Below are 19,873 nucleotides of genomic sequence, written 5' to 3'. Positions count from 1 at the left end.
CGATTTTTCTTCAATGTTGGAGAAAATATTGGCTATTGGGAAAATTTTATTCCAATAATAAGGTAAGCTAAAATGTCAATAAATGCTTTTCTAGGGTGATAAACTTTTAAAATGTTATTCCAAGGAAGACTATAAATTATATAAAGTTATACTTTTGAGAACTATATTTGTTCATTAAATATTATAAATATTTAAACATAATCGTGTATAATTTAACTTAAATGAGGAGTTACAAAATTATATTTAAGAAGGATGTTGAGTTCAATTATTTCAAGACACATTTATAAAACTCAAGCAAAAATGCTAATTCAAATATACATTGATCATAGAACTTTTAAAAATAGAACTTTTAAAAATCAGAGCTACTCATTTCTAATCCATTAACTTCTGTATCAGCAGAGTTCAAATCAAATTCCTGATGAAGAAACTAAATGAGTCCTAGTCTCTGTTTTCATCTTCAAATATCAATATGAGAGCCCTTTTGCTAAATAAATACAGAATTCCCACAGAAAAACGTCCATAATGAAGAACACAAAAATCTGTAGAAACTAGAAAGTGTATTTAATAAGTATGAACAAGTTGTTCTTACTGTGTTTTCCAACCAGGTGAGATGTCTGGACCAAGGACAGTAAAGGATCTGTTTCTATTCTTGTCTCCATTCCGCAAAACTCTGAGTCGCACAGGGGCATATGGCTCCGTTGTCTTACAGATGGGTTTCTTCATGGGAGGACTGCTCGGAACAAGCAGTCCTTGTATTGGCCAATCAAACTCCTTCAGAAAGAAATGACAAAAACATAATAAATATAGAAGAAGGGTTATGTCTAGATTTTAAAAAATATTGAACACAGTTTATACCTTTAATCTCTCATTCATTCAACAAAAATGTATTGAGGTACCTAAGATGTTCCAGACAATTCTAATTAATGTTTTATTTGAAGAGGAAAGATAATTATTTTTAAAATTTCTGTAACAACCTGTGTTATGCTGCAAGATGAATGATTTATTCCCTCTCAGAGAAACATCATTCTGGAAAAATAGAACTTGGAATATTTTTGCTTACATGTTAAATATCTTTAATCAGCGTGAAGAAGGAATGTGACAAAAGTGGTTTTAAAATAGCCTGAAATAATACCGCCTTAAACTAAATCTATTTGGCAAAAAAAGGAATATATTTGGAGAATATTGCAAAAAGAAACACCAAAATAATGAACATAAACACATTTCACATGTTTCAGTTGTAGAATTCAGTTACTTTTTTATTCAGTTTGTATCTATTCATCCATAAAATCATTTATTGATTAATTGATGTATTCTTCAAATATTTTTGAATGTTTACCATATATTCTGGCATGATATTATGCAACGAAAATAAAACTATGAACCACACAAGATACTCTTCCTCAAATAATTTGTAGAAGGTCTTCAGAAACTTACCTAAATATAGACTGGCAATTACAATAGTGCAAGTATGACGACAGGTTACAAGCGTGATGGGAGCACATAGGAGGAGAACCTAACCTGAGTTTTCTTAAAATGTCGTAGAACTGACTCCTGAAGCCTTCGTAGGAGTTAATGAAGTAAAGGATTGGTAAAAAGAGGGATAGACTTGAGGATTAATAGAATATGATGTTGGGGCAATAAAAGGAGGCAAGGGGGCTTCCAGGTTCACAGCTTGGGTAACAGGGTGGATGGTATTGCTGTTCACAGAGATAGACACTTGTGTGTGAAAGAAGAGTAAATGTGGGAAGGGATGATTAGTGATGATGCTGGGCAAAGTCCAAGTTTGTTCTTTCTTTCTTTTTTTTTTTTTTCTTCTACTTTCATAAACAATTGTCCTGGCAGCATCTCCTGTTAATCTGCAATGACCATCCTGTAAAATATCACTACTGCATGTAAGTACAGATCTGCTTTTGTTTCTCTTCAGTTTGTCAGTTTGTCTTTCCCTTCACAGTAATGTACTGCTTTGATTACAATATATTTTTATGTGGTAAGTCTTGATAACTGGTAGGGCAAAGATGCCCACCTTGTTTTTCTTTTTTTGGGAATTGGCTCTTGTTGGCCCTTTGCTATTTCATATACATTTAAGAATGAGGTTGGTTAGCTTTTTAAAAGTCTCTTTGGGATATAAGTGCTCTATATTGGGTTAAGAAATTTTTATTTTGCTAATATATTTTCTTGAATTTATGTTAAATCATATAAAGTTCTTTTTCCTTCATTTACTGAGATTTGCCTATATAACTAAACTCTTATCACTTATGTGTTAATTACATTAATTTTAAAAAATTTAAACTAATATTGCCTTCCTGGATAAATCAAAATTGCTCATGATGTATGACACTTTTTATAAATTGTTGAATTAAATGTGTTAATATTTTCTTTAAGATTTTTGCATGTACATTCATAAATCAAATTAACATGTAATTTTCATTTATTACCTTCCTCAAGATTTGGTATGAACCTTATGCTAGCCTCATGAAATGAGTTGGAAAGTATTGCTTCTTGTGAGAAACACAGTCACCCATCCAAACCCAAAGAATGGACTTAGAGGCACAACATCCCACTGCTGTTAAGACTCCTGCCACAATTACAAGAGATGTAAGGACTGAAGCTATCATGCCTTTCCATTTTCCAAACCAGCCTTCTACCCAACATGTAAATGGGTCATCAATTCCAGCATTCTCTGACTGTTCATTGGCTAGAGTTATCGGCCCTTGAAAAGTTTTTGTGATGGTCCCATCTGGGGCAGTATTGTTAGGAATGAAAGTACAACATTTTCCTCCCAGCATAACACATACATCTCCTTTTTCTGCTAGTATCATGTCTTAACGCAAGCCTGTTTCCCAGGCCATTCGGCTGGTGGCATCAAACTGGCTAACCATCCCTTTGAGGGCATTCCAAGCATAACTGGTGAATCTCTGTTGATTATAGTAGATGTAGTTAATCCAATTCACACTCTTAATAGTTGATCACCAGAAGAGTGCTTACTCAAACCCAGCAGTTATTTGGTTTTGGGCCTTAAATTTATTAGGTGACACCCTAGGGACTCCTATCAAGTCAACATATATATTGGGATCAAAGGAATTTGTCAAATCTCTCCGGTTTCGGTGGCCATGTGTATTTTCTGGTATCTTGTGGAATGCCAGGGTGAATGGAATGGCCAGTTGGACTAAAGCACAAGTCCTGGTCCAATTGGATGGTAACAGGTTATGGAGGTTCCTTTTCCCACCATATCACCAGCCTAGGGTATATGGAGAGCTGAGTAATTGCCATTGCTTGACTAACCAGTGACATTTAGGATGTAGGTACAAGTTGGGAGTTCTCCCATGGGCTTACTGAACTCTGCCCCCTGCCTAGAGAGGCAAGAGGAGTGGTTCATATTCCCTACAGAGAATGAGAGGATTGCTCTGGGATCCGACCTCTGTAATGTGGGAAAGAGCAATGATAAAGTCTTATCGGTTTCATTTCCCCAAGCATCCTTATCCTGGTATAGAGCCAACATGCAAGGCATTCCTTTAGGATCGGTATTCTATCCTAGGGGAAATAGAACCACCTGTGCCTGAGGTTGTCCTGCAGCACACACACAGCAGTTACTCTTGTTGAGGGTTTGTACCAAAAATTTGACCCTTTTGACCCAGGCATTCACATCCCTGTACGCTGTCTCAATTTCTAAGGTTTGCTTTAAATCCTTTACCTCAATTATTTTTACCCTTTTAGGGTCATTATTTGGCAAAGTGTTTATTAGGGTCTGGGTTTGGAGTAGTCCCAGGCAAATGGGAGGTTGAGTCCTTGATGAGTTTGAGAACAAATCACCCTAGGGGGTCTTTCCCTGTGTTGGCAGCCCCTAATCCATATACCTGAGATACTACTTGTGGTTCTTGGTCTAGAACAGCTGGATTGTCAATGGTGATGAGTATAGGATTGCATTCTAAATTCTGGCAGTTATTTGGCAGGGAGTGCTTGGCCCCTTGGACACATGTAATTTATTCTTCAAGGGTATCCAGTTCGGCGTTACTTACCCTATGTTTACTGTCCAACCCTGAAATTGGGTAGTCCACCATATGTTATCCCAGCTGGGGCAGGGTAATACCCTACTGTAACTTGTATCTGGTTCAGGGCAAAGATATTTATCTGCCTGCGAGAGCCATCTCTGATTTTCTAAATTCCCACAAGGTAAAACCTGGCAGGCATCAAATCTTATAGTCTGGGATGCTACCATCTTGGTTACATTAATCACCAACCTGATTGGGTAGGGAGTAGGCCCCTGCCAGTTTCCATTTTGACCTTCTGTTCTTTGTATAGCAGCCCATCCCAGCCACATGAAGAATAAACTACATGTGTCCAAGGGGCCAAGGGCTCCCTGCCAAATAACTGCCAGATTTTGGAATGCAATCCTATACTCATCACCATTGACAATCCAGCTGTTCTAGACCAAGAACCAAAAGTAGCACCTCAGGTATATGGGTTAGGGGCTGTCAACACAGGGAAAGACCCCCTAGGGTGATTTGTTCACAATCCCACAACACTTTCCACCCAAGATAACACATACATCTCCTTTTTCTGCTAGTATCACGTCTTAACACAAGCCTGTTTCCCAGGCCACTGGGCTGGTGGCATCAAACTGGCTAACCATCCCTTTGAGGGCATTTCAAGTATAACTGATGAATCTCTCTTGATTATAATAGATGTAGTTAATCCAATTCACACTCCTAATAGTAGACCACCAGAAGAGTGTTGACTCAAACGCAGCAGCTATTTGGTTTTGGGCCTGATTGGGTAGGGAGTAGGCCCCTGCCAGTTTCCATTTTGACCTTCTGTTCTTTGTATAGCAGCCCATCCCAGCCACATGAAGAATAAACTACATGTGTCCAAGGGGCCAAGGGCTCCCTGCCAAATAACTGCCAGAATTTAGAATGCAATCCTATACTCATCACCATTGACAATCCAGCTGTTCTAGACCAAGAACCAAAAGTAGCATCTCAGGTATATGGGTTAGGGGCTGTCAACACAGGGAAAGAAACCCAGGGAACAAAAATATCATGTCTTGCGATAAGACATGATACTAGCAGAAAAAGGATATGTATCTGTTATGCTGGGTGGAAAATGTTGTGGGATTTTTTCCCAATACGGGGGGAAAAAAAAAACATTTTTTTTGTTTTTTGTTTGAGATGGAGTCCCACTCTGTCACCCAGGCTGGAGTGCAATGGCGTGATCTCAGCTCACTGCAACCTCTGCCTCCCAGGTTCAAGCGATTCTCCTGCCTCAGCCTCCTGAGTAGCTGGGATTACAGGTGCGCACCACCACACCTGGCTAATTTTTGTATCGTTAGTAGAGATGGGGTTTCACCATGTTGGTCAGGCTGGTCTCGAACTCCTGACCTCATGATCCACCTGCCTCAGCCTCCCAAAGTGCTGGGATTACAGGCATGAGCCACTGCACCTAGTCCCATTTTTTTTTTTTTTTTTTTACATTTTTCTCAGAGTTAACTTTAAGGGTTCCTCAGGTGACCTGTGCACTGGTCTTTTTCTCTCCCTTCCAGGGTCTATTTTACCAGTCCCTTGACTGTAGTACAGTCAGTCCACCCCATTCAGCTGTTTGCACAGCGGTCTCTGTGGTTGGGAACACTTGATAGGGACCTTCCCAGTTTGGGTGGAACTTGTCTTCTTTCCAAGTCTTAATCAGCACCAAGTCACCAGGCTGGAAGTGGCGAACCGCAAATTTAAGAGACAGAGTTTGAGTCAGAAGTCCTTTTAACCTGAGGGATGACAGGGTGGAGGATATGGCCAGTATATAATTTCTTAAAAATTGGTCCTTGGTTTCCATAGTAGGAAGATCTATAGCCCTGTTCAAATATGGGAGTCCATATAATAACTCATAGACCGACAATCCCAAGTCTTTTCTTGGGGCTGTCTTAATCCTAAGGAGTGCTACTGGGAGACATTTGGTTCAAAACATTTTAGTTTCTAAGATTAGTTTGGTGATACACTTTTTGAGAGTTTGATTTATTCTTTCTACCTTTGCAGAGGAAGGGGGATGCCAAGGAGTGTGATAATCCCATCTAATTTGTAAACCTTCCATAATTTCCCTTAACACCCTTGAGGTAGCTTCCTTCCTAAACTCTTGCAGTTCAAAGAAATCCTTCTCTTCTAACAAAGGGCAACCTGAAAGAAAGTTCAGGCTGTAAATCACAGAAAAACAGCTTAAGCACAGAAAGGGAGAGGGGAAGACTCCTGGATTATCACCAAACTTCACACTCATACAATGGACCCCAGTAAAAACAGTGGGCCTTAATAAGCACATTCCTTTCCCTTTAGGCACACTAAGGGAAGCTAAAAGCAGACTGGGGGAAGATGCCTGCAGCTGGAAGATGTCTGGGAACAAACACAGAAAGTCTCCCTCCCAGATAAGTGACACAAAGGAATATTTTATGGTGATATGTAGGTTCTAATAGCCCATTTTAAATCAGTCCCTCCATTGCTGGTGGGAGATCTTTTCTCCCTTCAATAGCAATGGGATATTGTTCCTGCAAACTACTTCTCATGGTTGTTTTAGTTCAATCTGTAAGGGTGTGATTTTTAGCCCTCCCCTGTTGCCTTCCCAACCCACACAAGGGGATTAATTTTTCTTTCCTCTTCCTCTGTTAGGAGGCCCATCATTACCTTTATTTGTCCTTCCTCTATTCCTAATCCTAAACCCAATCTCACAACTATGTTTTTACCCAGGAGGTTAGTTCCTGCTTCAGAAACATGTAAGAGTGACTCCTCAACTTGTTGTGGTCCCAATTAACATTTTCTTAAATATCAGAACCTCAAATCCCTCCCCTCTTACCCCTGATAGTGTCAACTTTCCCTATTGGGTGGAGTTCTGCACCCCTTGGTTGGTGAATTAGGGAGGAGCGAGCCACGCCAGTATTAACCCAAAGTGTCACTTTTCCTCCCTCAGGTCCCACCTCCGAATTTATCAAGGGTTCCTGGTGGGACCTACTCAGAAGGAACCCCTGACTTCCCCAGTCTTCATCAACGGTCATGATGGGGGATCACCTTTTCTTCTTTTCTTCCATTCAGGACATTCTCTCTAAAAATGCCCAGGCTTTCCACACTTGTAACATCCACTCATAGTCTTAGGAGCTTTTCCCTGCATTTCCCTTCTTTCTCTGTGTCGAAATCTGTCATTCCCTTGTCTCCTTCGAGGGAGATCTTGATCTAACCTTTTCCTGACTACCTCTTCCACAGTGGAAACCATGATTTTCGCTTTTCGTTTCTGCTTCTCTTCCTCTCTCCTTACAAAGACCTTCTGAGCTTCCCTCAGTAATTCCTCAATTGGTTTTTCATTCCATCCATCAATCTTCTGCAGTTTCTACTTTATCTTCCTTATGTAGCCCCCCAACCCTTCTGCAGCCCTACTGACAGCTGCCCCGGGTAGACTTACAGCCTCTCAGGGAAACAACAACAAAATCCTTAATGGTTATCTCATCCATTTACCCTTCCATAACCTGATCCTTTCTACTGCCTGCTGACAAACAGCTACTTTGCTGTAGGCAACCCACTACTCTTCAAGCAGCCTAATCCTAAACTCTCCTCCACATCGCTTTCTCACTTGCATCTGCCAGTTCCTGGGCTCTGTCCCTCCTCAGTGGCCTCACTGCACCCTTTCTCTGCACCTCCTTGTTGCTTGAACCTCCAGAACCTTCCTTGAGCCCTGCCAGCCTCTCCATATCCTCTCACTTCCTCTTGTACTCTTCCTTCCTTTTACATTATTTTTCTCCCCAGTCTCACCTTCTGTGTCTCTCTTTGATCTGTCTTTTCCAGTCTCTCGTTCGTTTTTCTTCTTCTATCTCTCTCTCTATAATCTCCTGTTTCCTTTCTCCCTTATACTCAGTTTCTTCCTCTTTCTCTCTCTGAGCACAAGCCAAGCCGTGCTGTGCCCTGGCTCCCTCCTGTCTGTCTGCAAAGATGGACAGCTCTGCTGAAACGACAAAGCTTCACCTGCAGCTTTTATCAAAAGTTTTTAGCAGCCAGCTCTCACACACAGCTGTGCAGCTGGCTCTCCCTTGCCTTCAGGGTCAGCAACTTAACTCTTTCTCTCCCTCTCTGGCCCTCTACATTTGTTGTTTCCTTCCCCTTTCTCTTTCTAATTTCCTTTCTTACTTTATCCCTTTTTCCCTTTCTTCTTTGAGGGGGACCATGGGGGCTAATTACTTGATACAGCAGAGAGCATAACCTATCTCTTCTTGTGAGGATGGGGTTTTATTATTCACATACAGAATTAAAGCTTGACACACCCAATCCTCATCTGAGCCAAACTTAGGCTAAATGACTGAAGGCTTACTAATGGGGTCTTTGGGCCAGATAAAACAGCAATACTTTATCATTTTTTTGTTTTTCCTTATTCCTGGTTTGGAGGTTATTTCCCCAAGCCTGTAACATTGTTCCCTATGAATTATCTGCGGGGATGTTGGAGGTGGCCACATTGGCTCCCTCCTTCCTTTGTTCCCTAGGCCTAGAATATTTGCTTCCCATTTTCAGCTGGTCCTCATGTCTGAGTTTTTCTGTGTACTCAACCCCCTTCTTGGATGTTTCTTCTACACCCTGTGAATCAACTGCTTCTTCTGTCTCCAGCTGTTTCCCTCGTGGGATAATGGAACCACAGATTGGGACTCCGCACTTGCTTTATATCTAGAATATGTCTCAGACACATATACTCAACCTCCGAAAATGCCCAACCACCAAGGCAGTACATATAGTCCAATTTTCCTACCTTGGCTCATGCACCAGGTTGCCTGGTTGCCGCGGTGCTTGCTATTCTCCCTGTGTTACCTCCACTGTCTCCTGAATAACAGTCTCGGGTTTATCTATGGCTTCGGTGGGGAGCTGGGACACCTGGACACAGCGGGCCACCTAAATTGGGTGGGATACTTCTCCCCTCTTGGATGGAGTCCCACTCCATGCAGGCACAGAGATCCTGGGTGGGCCACCAGGTTGTGAGAAACACACCCATCCAAACCCAAAGAATGGACTTAGAGGGACAAAGAACTGCAAAAGTTAGACTTTTTAATAACAGTCTTGAAAGATCAGGTGTCTGGTGAGCAGGCACATTGGGGCAGTCACAACAGGTAATTTATCTCTCACCACACAAGTCCCTCTCCCAGTTACTTATTGGTTGAGAACTATGGGGTTAAAATCTTCCCGAATGTTGCCTAAGTTTCATTATTCCCCTTATAAGGTTATAAACCATCCCTTTCCCCTCTTAATTAAGTTTCAATTTCCCAATAATGAAACTTTCTTCCTTTAATGAGCTGACCCCACCTCTACATTTTGTTTGCTTATTGTGACCTTCTAGGTGCATGAGCCCAGCAGTTTGTTACATTTGCAGGCTGGCTGCCAGTACTTAGATTTATCGTGTCTTGAAAATGGACCATTTAAAATGTTTTCTCACACTTCTTTTCTTATATTCTGAAATGTTTGTTTCCTATGTTTGGTAGAATTTGTCAGTAAAACTATTAGATCATGAAATTATTTCTGTGTGGAAATTTTGACTATTGATTCTATTTTTTCTATGGTTATTGGACTATTTAGGCTTTCTGTCTCTTCTTGGGTCCATTTTGTTATATTACTTTTGTCCAGAAATTTGGCCATTTTATTTATTTAAGCTACTATATTTATTAGCACAAAGTTACTTGTAATATTCTTTTATGATCTTCTGAATCTCTCAGTTTCTATATTCATATCTTTTATTCTTGAAACTGGCCCAGTTATCCCATAGAACTTATGTTAATTGTTTCTCTCAAATAAACATAGAAATTTACCCTTCCAGTCTTGAAACTTGAGAAAGTTACATTTGTCTTATCTGAGTTCCTTTCTCAGGAAGCCAACCATCAGGCCTCCCAGATAGCATCAAGGAACTAAAACATACCAGATCACTGTATCTGGACAATCAGATGCCAGACCCCCAGTTGTCATGATTGCCTAACCAACCACCTGCTTCCTGTTGACCAATCCCTCTTCTTTACCTCTCCCTAGTTCCTGTTTTTCCATACATGGTTGTGTTTCTTTCCTGCTATATAAACCCCTAATTTTAATTGGCCAGGGAAATAGATTTGAAACTGATCTCCCATGTCCTTGGCTGCAGCCCAATTAAATGAGATTAAAGCCTTCCTCCCTGGCAATACTGGTTGTCTCAGTGATTGGCTTTCTGTGTGGCAAGCAGCAGGACCTAGACTGAACCCCTGGAGTTTTGATAACATTTTTAATATTATTATTTTTTATCTTAATCAGTTTTGCCAATTATGTCGATTTTATTAATATTTTCAAAGAACCTAAATTTGACTTTGATGACTCTGGTTTATATGAATCATCTATTGTATCAGTTTCTGCTCTTATAATTTACTATTTCTTTCCTTCTAATTCTTTGACCTCATTCTGTCACCATTGGCAGAACAGATGCTTATCTCATTAATTTTTAGCCTCTTTTCCATTTTAATACAAGCATTTAGGGCTATAAATTTCCTTCAGGTATGCTTTAGCTGAATTTCACACCTTTTGTTTGATTCTAAATATTTCCTTTTTAAAATTTTCATTATGCTTTCTTCTTTGTCTCACAAGTTAGTTAAAACATCTTTGTAAATTTCTAATATATGCTCTTATAAAATTATTTTAGCTATTTAGTTTTAACTTAATCCATCAGTAAAATGTGCTTGCATTATTAGACTATATCAAGGACCCTATATCAAGGACTAACTACTTTTCATCACCTCCATTCCTACCATCGTGGTTCAATAAATTATTTCTTCTCATTTAGAGAATGCAAAAGCCTTCTAACTGCTTATTCCTGTTTCTACCTCAACCCATTTTACTCTATTGTCATAATTATCCTATTTATCCTTAAGTCAGAGCATATCACTGCTCTGCTCCAGACCCTCCCATGGCTTTCTATCTCAGACTAAGACCCTAGGCCTTATAATGACCTGGAAGGCCCTGCATGATCAGTATCCCCTATTTTCTCTCTGACCTTATCCCCTGCTGCCTTCTCCCTCACTCACACTGCTTCTGTCATATTTTACCTCAGTGTCCCTTAAACACATCATCTAAGTTGTTTACATTTCCTGGCATGCTCTTTTCCTAGAGATCTGCTTGTTCTTCTGGTCTTTACTCAAATATTACCTCAATGAAGCCTTCCCTAGTCAATCTAAAATTTCCAAAGCTAGTAATTTTTAAAATTTTTTAAATTTTGGAAATTTACTAGTAATTTTCCAAAATTTTTAAAAGCTAGGACAACATACATTATTATATTAACTTACATTCCCTGAAAAGTTCTTGAATCTTGCAACTATATTGTAGAAAGTGTTTTAAATAAATTACAAACAAAGTCTGAAAATTGTGAATATTACTGAAAAAGCATCTAATCATGATGTACAAATTTGTGAAATGAGTGCATAAATACCATTAATTGCATTTAATTAGGAGAAAGCAGTATAAATAAGTGTTTAAGAATCTTATGAGAAGAATGATTTCAGTTTAAATGTTTTTTCCTTTACATTTTTACTAGAATATTTTGCTTGGTAAACATGTTAACAACAGTAACAGACAATAAGGGTGACTTAACACAATTCTAAATAAGAAAAATTTGAACTAAAGAAGTTTTATTTTATTCTTAAACCTAACCAAGAATCTTTCACCAGTACACAAATAATATTGCAAAGGCTAGACAATCAAGTGTTTATTTAGATAAGTGTCTGCTATCTATGAATGGAGCAACTTGGGGCTGTTTTTTCTTATTATGGTTACTGAGAATAAATTATCAAAGGTTATGACAACTTCATTGTGTATTTTTATTTGAAATTGGCCTGTTGTATAAAGGGAAGTAGTGGGATGGAGTCACATAACTTCAATAAGTATGTTTGGGATTTGTCTATAACTATTCTACAGCGGAGATATTGAACGATTTAGTTGATGGAGAAAATCAACTTTTATACTAGTTTTAGTCATAAAAGATTATGAAGCAAGGACTGGGTAGGTGACAGAGATGGTGAGGGAATCTCATTAGAAAATTACTGTTGCATTGAAGTCTTGGTGTAAAATAGCTAATATATCTCTCTTTCTTTCTGAACCATGGCAGGGAAAGGCAAAAGAAACAAGAGTCTCCTTCATGACTGGCCAAAAATGCCATTTTTAAGGTAAATATTAAAATGAACTTTGGGCCGGACGCGATGGCTCACGCCTGTGATCCCAGCACTTTGTGAGGCCGAGACGGGCAGATCACGAGGTCAGGAGATTGAGACCATCCTGGCTAACACGGTGAAACTCCATCTCTACTAAAAATACAAAAAATTAGCTGGGTGCGGTGGCGGGCGCCTGTAGTCCCAGCTCCACCGGAGGCTGAGACAGAGGAATGGCGTGAACCCGGGAGGCGGAGCTTGCAGTGAGCCGAGATTGGGCCACTGCACTCCAGCCTGGGCAACAGAGTGAGACTCTGTCTCAAAAATAAATAAATAAATAAATAAAATAAAAATAAATAAATAAACAAAAGGAACTTTGTTCACTTAGGTTTTCTGATATAATTACCATTAATCACTTAAATCAATTAATTAACTGAATTACTTGTACTTTTATGCCAAGTTAAATATATGTATGCACAATATTGGCCAGGTGCAGTGGCTCATGCCTGCAATTCCAGCACTTTGGGAAGCTGAGGCAGGTGGATCACTTGAGGTCAGGAGTTCAAGACCAACCTGACCAACATAGTGAAACTCCATTCCTATTAAAAATACAAAATTATCCAGGTGTGGTGGCACATGCCTGTAATCCCAGCTACTTGGGAGGCAGAGGCAGGAGAATTGCTTGAACCTAGGAGGCAGAAGTTGCAATGAGCCAAGATCGTGCCATTGCACTTCAGCCAGGGTAACAAGAGCGAAACTCCATCTCAAAAATCTATCTATCTATCTATCCATCTATCTATCTATCTATCTATCTATCTATCTATCTATCTATCCATCCATCCATCTATAGAGAGATAGATATGCACAATCTATGAAATTTGTAATAATTATAATTTTTTTCTCTTTCCCTACATAAGAAAGTCTCTTCTTGTGAGGCATCTCTGTTCACTGCTCATCCATTAGGTGGGTGGGAAGCTTGATATTCCAACTAGAAGTGTCCCAGTTTCTGCCTATTTAAAACAGCCTCTTTTTTTGTTCATGTTTTAGCTCTGTCCTTTTGACTACCTATTCAATCAAATTGAAGGTTCAAACTTCTTAACAGGACTGTTGTTTTCTTTCAAAGATACACTTTTCCCCCTGCAGATGGTTTCAGAGTTCAGATGAAAGCTCAATAAATCATATACCATTGGGAAAGAGGTCCACAGTGTCCATATTTAGGTACTTGTGATGTCCTGGATTCTCAGAGGCCTCTAAGGACATGCCTCTTGCCCTCTCTGGCTACTAGACAACCTGCTGGCACCTGCTTACCACCAGCAGAGGTGTACGTTATCCTGCATGATCTCTGGTTTTAGCCTCATCCTCCTTGAACCTCTGTAGAAAAATCAGTGCAACTCAGTCTTTTTTCTTGGCTCATGCTGGGCCTCCTTGTCTCTCCATGCCACCTCTTCACCCTTGGCTCCATGTTGGCCCTCAAACCCTAAGGTTCAAACATTAATTCATCCAGCCACTGGCTTAGGCTGTCCAGCACAAGGCTTCTGCTATTTTGAAGAACTCTTTTTTTTTTTTTTTTTTTTTAAACAAAACTCAGTTTTCCAGACTGCTGCTTCACTACAGTCTAAGTTTAAGAACATCTTTAGGGGCCAAAGGAATGACTTCTTGGCTTCAGACTCCATCTGTTCATTATCAAAAGTGCTGTAACTCATTGATTCAATCAGTGAGAAAGCACAGGGGATCAGGATTTTTAAGAGGAAAGAATAAAAACTTGGTTGAGACCAGAAAATATGACAAAATGGACAAGTTGATTGACTCTCTGCTGCAAACAACTAAAAAGTCAGGATAAATTATTTCTAAAAAATCTTTTAGACTGTGCCATTGACCTAGAAATAAAATAATACATACTAGAGATCCAGAGAGATAAGCAGAATGCTGAACCTAGCTTTTATCTGAATGGAATTTGATCTTGCAGAGGAAGGGCTCAGGAAACAAATTCCAGAGATCAGCCAAGGAAGAAGATCTAATAGGAGACCATCTCCCTTCATAAAACAAGAATCACAACAGGCTAAATTTCACTGAAAAGGTAAACCGTAAATAATGCTTTTCCAGAATGTTGCAAGTAAAACGGACTGTCTCAAACATTTTCACTGTGTGAAGAAAAAATAATCATTGGGGATTCATATCACAGGTTGGAGTTTAAATAATATTAGACAAAGATGAAGAGAAAATTAATAATCTGGAAGAACAATGTCTGAAAATATGATGCAAAAGTGTATCATAAAGATACAAAGAGATAAAAAATATTAGAGAGGAGTTAAGAGGCATGGGAGTCAAAATAAGAAGGTCTTGTGTGCACCTAATCAGATTTCTATAAAGAACAGAGTGAAGCATTACCTGACTTGAAAATATACTACAAAGCTATAGTAACCAAAATAGCATGGTACTGGCATAAAAACACATACACTAAAAGAATAGACTAGATAGCCCATAAATAAATTCATGCATTTACAGTGAACTCATTTTTGTCAAATATACTAAGGACATACCCTGGGAAAAGGACATCTTCTTCAATAAATTGTGCTGGGGGAAAATGGATATCCATAAACAGAAGAATGAAACTAGACCCTTACTTCTCAACATATGCAAAAATAAACTCAAAATGAATTAAATTCTCAAATCTAAGATGTAAACTTATGAAACTATTAGAAGAAAACATTAAGAAGTAACTTCAGGACAAGAATAGTCTGGGAAGAATTTCTTGAGTAATACCACAAAAGCACAGGAAACCAAAGCAAAAATGAAAACATGGGATCACGTAAAGCTAAAAAAGCTTCTGCACAGCAAAAGAAACAAGCAACAAAGTAGAGAGACAACCCACAGAATGGAAGAAAATATTTGCAAATGACACATCTGAGAAGGGACTAATAACTAGAATGCATAAGAAGCTCAAACAACTCAATAGGAAAAAAAAAAAAATCAAATAACCTAACAAAAAAAATGGGCAAAAGAGCTAAACAGACATTTCCTTTGAAAACTGGCATGAGACAAGTATGCCCTCTCTCACCACTCCTATTCAACATAGTACTGGATGGCCCAGGGCAATCAGGCAACAGGAAGAAATAAAGGGTATTAAAATAGGAAGAGAGGAAGTCAAATTGTCTCTGTTTGCAGATAACATGATTGTATATTTAGAAAACCCCATCGTCTCAGCCCAAAATCTCCTTAAGCTGATAAGCAACTTCTGCAAAGTCTCAGGATACAAAATCTATGTGCAAAAATCACAAGCATTCCTATACACCAAAAATAGATAAACAGTGAGCCAAATCATAAGTGAACTCCCATTCACAATTGCTACTAAGAGAATAAAATACCTAGGAATGCAATTTACAAGGGATGTGAAGAACCTCTTGAAGGAGAACTACAAACCACTGCTCAAGGAAATAAGAGAGGACACAAACAAATGGAAAAACATTCCATGATCATTGATAGAAAGAATCAAAATCGTGAAAATTATAAAAGTAATTTATAGATTCAATGCTCTCCCCATCAAGCTACCATTGACTTTCTTCACAGAAGTAGAAAAAACTACTTTAAATTTCATATGGAACCAAAAAAAGAGCCCTCATAGCCAAGACAATCCTAAGCAAAAAGAACAAAGCTGTAGGCATCATGCTACCTGACTTCAAACTATACTACAAGGCAACAGTAACCAAAACAGCATGGAACTGATACCACAACAGATATATAGACCAATGGAACAGAACAGAGACCTCAGAAATAACACCACACATATACAACCATCTGATCTTTGACAAACCTGACAAAAATAAGCAATGGGGAAAAGATTCCCTATTTAATAAATGGTGTTGGGAAAACTGGCTAGCAATATGTAGAAAACTGAAACTGGACCCCTTCCTTACTCCTTATACAAAAATTAACTCAAGATGGATTAAAGACTTAAACTTAAGACCTAACACCATAAAAACCCTAGAAGAAAACCTAGGCAGTATCATTCAGGACATAGGCATGGGCAAAGACTTCATGACTAAAACACCAAAAGCAACGCAACAAAAGCCAAAATAGACAAATGGGTTATAATTAAACTAAAGAGCTTCTGTAAAGCAAAAGAAACTATCATTAGAGTGAACAGGCAACCTACAGAATGGGAGAACATTTTTGCAATCTATCCACTGACAAAGGGCTAATATCCAGAATCTACAAAGAACTTAAACAAATTTACAAGAAAAAAGCAAACAACCCCATCAAAAAGCGGGGGAAGGATATGAACAGATAGTTCTCAAAAGAAGACATTTATGCAGCCAACAAATATATGAAATAAAGCTCATCATCACTGGTCATTAGAGAAATGCATATCAAAACCACAATGAGATACCATCTCATGCCAGTTAGAATGGCAATCATTAAAAAATCAGGAAACAACAGATGCTAGAGAGGATGTGGAGAAATAGGAATGCTTTTACACTGTTGGTGGGAGTGTAAATTAGTTCAACCATTGTGGAAGACATTGTGGTGATTCCTCAAGGATCTAGAACCAGAAACACCATTTGACCCAGCAATCCCAAAGAATTATAAATCATTCTACTATAAAGACACATGCACATGTATGTTTATTGCAGCACTGTTCACAATAGCAAAGACTTGAAACCAACCCAAATGCCCATCAATGATAGACTGAATAAAGAAAATGTGGCACATATACACCATGGAATACTATGCAGCTATAAAAAAGGATGAGTTTGTGTCCTTTGCAGGGACATGGATGAAGCTGGAAACCATCATTCTCAGCACACAAACCATAGAACAGAAGACCAAACACCATATGTTCTCACTCATAAGTGGGAGTTGAACAATGAGAACAGATGGACACAGGGAGGGGAACATCACACAGTGGGGCCTGTCGGGAGGTGGGTGGCTATGGGAGGGATAGCATTAGGAGAAATATCTAATGTAGATGATGGGTTGATGGGTGCAGCAAACCACCATGGCATGTGTAAATGCATTTAACAAACCTGGACGTTGTGCACATGTACCCTAGAACTTAAAGTATAATGTAAAAAAAAAAAAAAAAAAGGGGGGGGCAAAAGAGCTGAATAGACATTTCTTAAAAGAAGACATACAAATGGCAAACAAGTATATGCAAAAATGCTCAATATCACTAATCATCAGAGAAATGAAAATCAAAACTGCAATGAAGTATCATCTCACCCCAGTTAAAATGAATTTTATCCAAAAGAAAGACAATAATGAATGCTGGTGAGAATAAGAAGAAAAAGAAACCTTTTCTCCCACAAACCCTACACTGTTGGTGGAAATGTAAATTAGTACAGCCATTATGGAAACAGTGTGGAGGTTCCTCCAAAAACTAAAAATAGAACTACCATATGTTCCAGTAATACCACTACTGGATATACATGCAAAAGAAAGGAAATCAATCCATCAAGGAAATGTCTGCATTCCCTTGTTTATTGCAGCACTATTCAGCACTATTCATAATGGGCAAAATACGGAATCAACCTAAGTATTCATCAACAGATGAATGGATAAAGAAAATGTTGTATGTATACACAATGAAGTATTTCAGTCATAAAAAAGAATGCAGTCCTGTCATTTGTAACAACACAGATGGAGCTGGAGGACATTTTGTTAAGTAAAATAAGCCAAGCACAAAAAGACAAATATTGCATGTTTTCACTCACACGTAGGAGCAGAAAAATAAATAAAATTTAACTCATGGAGATAGAGACTAGAATGATGGTTGCCAGAGGCTGGGAAGGGTAGTGGGGAGGAGAAAATAAAGGGAGGTTATTTAATAGGTACAAACCTACAGTTTAGATAGAATGCATAAGATCTAGTAGTCAGTAGCATGATAGAATGACTAAACAACAATTTATTGTATATTTTTAAATAACCAAAATAGTAGAAATGGAATGTTCCTAAAGCAAAGAAATAATAAATGCTTGAGGTGATGGATACTCTAATTACGCTGATTTTATCACTACACACCACGTGATATGCCTGTATCAAAATATCACATGTATCTCATAAATTATGTATAACTATGATGTATCCATAATAATTATAAATAAATTTTTAAAGAAAAAATAAGGGAGTGGGAGAATATAAGAGAGAAAATATTTGAAGAGTTGATAGGTAATAATTTTCCAGAAATTCTGCAAGATGCCAATCCACAGATTCAAGAACCCCAAAGAATCTTAGAATCTGAAGGATGATAAATAAAAAGAAATCTGCTCCCTGATATATTGTGCTGAAACTGTAGAATACCAGAAAGAAGAGAAGATATTAAAAACAGCCAGAGAAAAAAGATGGATACCTACAAGGGAATACATTTAGAGTGATAGCTGACCTCTCCATAACAACAATGGAAAGAAGTCAGTGATGACGTATTTGCTTTGCTATGTGAAAATACCTTATATGAATGAGGGCAAAATAAAGACATTTTCAGATAAGTAAAAATGAGAAGAGCTTGCTGCCAGTAACTAAAAGAAGGTTGTATTCAGCTAAAATAAAGTAGTCCAGGTGGAAGGACTGGAAGGTAAGAAGAAATTATAACCAGAAAGATGAAAAATTGGGGATAACTCTAAATATATATTGACTACACACAATGTGATCTAATGGAAAATTATTAAAACATAAAATTACACTATATTACAATAATAGCATATAAGTCACAAATCATATGATTGGATTATTTGAGAGAAGAAAGTAACAAATTAAAATATTTGTTAACTTTAGACTTTGATCATTTAGGTGTGCAAGCTAAAATGTTCAGAAATAAACAGAATGAAAATAGAGGGTATAATTTCCAAACTAGTTGACAGGGAAAATGTAATGAAGAAAAAAAATTGGTCTAAAAGAACACAAGAATGGGGTGAGGAGAAAAAACAGAAAAGCCAGGACAAATAGAAAGCACATAATAATCCAAATACAATGCACACTTGTAATTGCAACACATAGAAAAGACCAAATACTTTACAGACAAAAATTGCCAGATAAAATTTTTAAATGAACTATATGCTGATTACTGGGAGCCCCTCTAAAACAGAAGAACATATAAACACAGAAAGGAAAGGGTGGAAGGAAGATATACTAGGAAAATAATAACCAAAAGAAAATTGGAATGTTTCTATTAGTACTTGATAAATGAGACTTCTACTAGAGCTAGTGACAGTTTCTACATAATAATAGTTTCAATTCACCAGGGAGATATAATATTTTGAACACGTGTGTGCCTAAGAATTAAATCTCAAAATATATGAAGCAATATTTGACGGATTACAAGAAAAAATAGGTAAGTTCATCTCCATAATGGGAGACTTAAACACATCTTTCTAATTAATTGATAGAACAACAGAATTAGCAAGTTTGATACCTTGCACCTAACAGCTGCAATTCAAAAGCTATATGGAAGTTGTCAGGAACTTGACCACACAACTGGGCCTTAAAGTAAGTCTCAATGACCATCTCTTAAGCTAAGCAACACAACCTCATTAAGTTGGCCGCTGGGAAGGACAGGCCACATGTAGGTAAGCTTGTTCCACAGAGGATTTTCAACTCTGGAATGCTTCCACTGCCCTGGCTTACTGGTTCCTTCATGTTTTATGGCCCACCTAAAACAAAAGATAAAAATACAAAAAGAAATTTAGCAAGGTTAAATATCACTTTAAAATATTCATTTTATTCATTGAG

At 38.1% G+C, this 19,873-nt stretch overlaps 1 protein-coding gene across 1 annotated transcript in view; it reads right to left on the bottom strand.

Moving 5' to 3' along the window:
* Positions 1-19,873, bottom strand: part of DCDC1 (doublecortin domain containing 1) — a 450,202-nt gene that overhangs the window by 54,813 nt on the left and 375,516 nt on the right. Inside the window, exons 19-20 of the mRNA XM_030918251.1 lie at positions 19,671-19,794; positions 590-771 (exon numbers count right to left, since the gene is read on the bottom strand). Of these exons, the coding sequence (XP_030774111.1) occupies positions 590-771; positions 19,671-19,794 (306 nt within the window). The remainder of the gene's footprint in view (positions 1-589; positions 772-19,670; positions 19,795-19,873) is intronic.

The sequence above is a fragment of the Rhinopithecus roxellana genome, chromosome 15 (assembly GCF_007565055.1).
Source record: "Rhinopithecus roxellana isolate Shanxi Qingling chromosome 15, ASM756505v1, whole genome shotgun sequence".
In the NCBI taxonomy this organism is placed as follows: domain Eukaryota; kingdom Metazoa; phylum Chordata; class Mammalia; order Primates; family Cercopithecidae; genus Rhinopithecus; species Rhinopithecus roxellana.
Note: the sequence above shows the minus strand (reverse complement) of the source record. Positions and strands in the feature narration are given on the sequence as shown.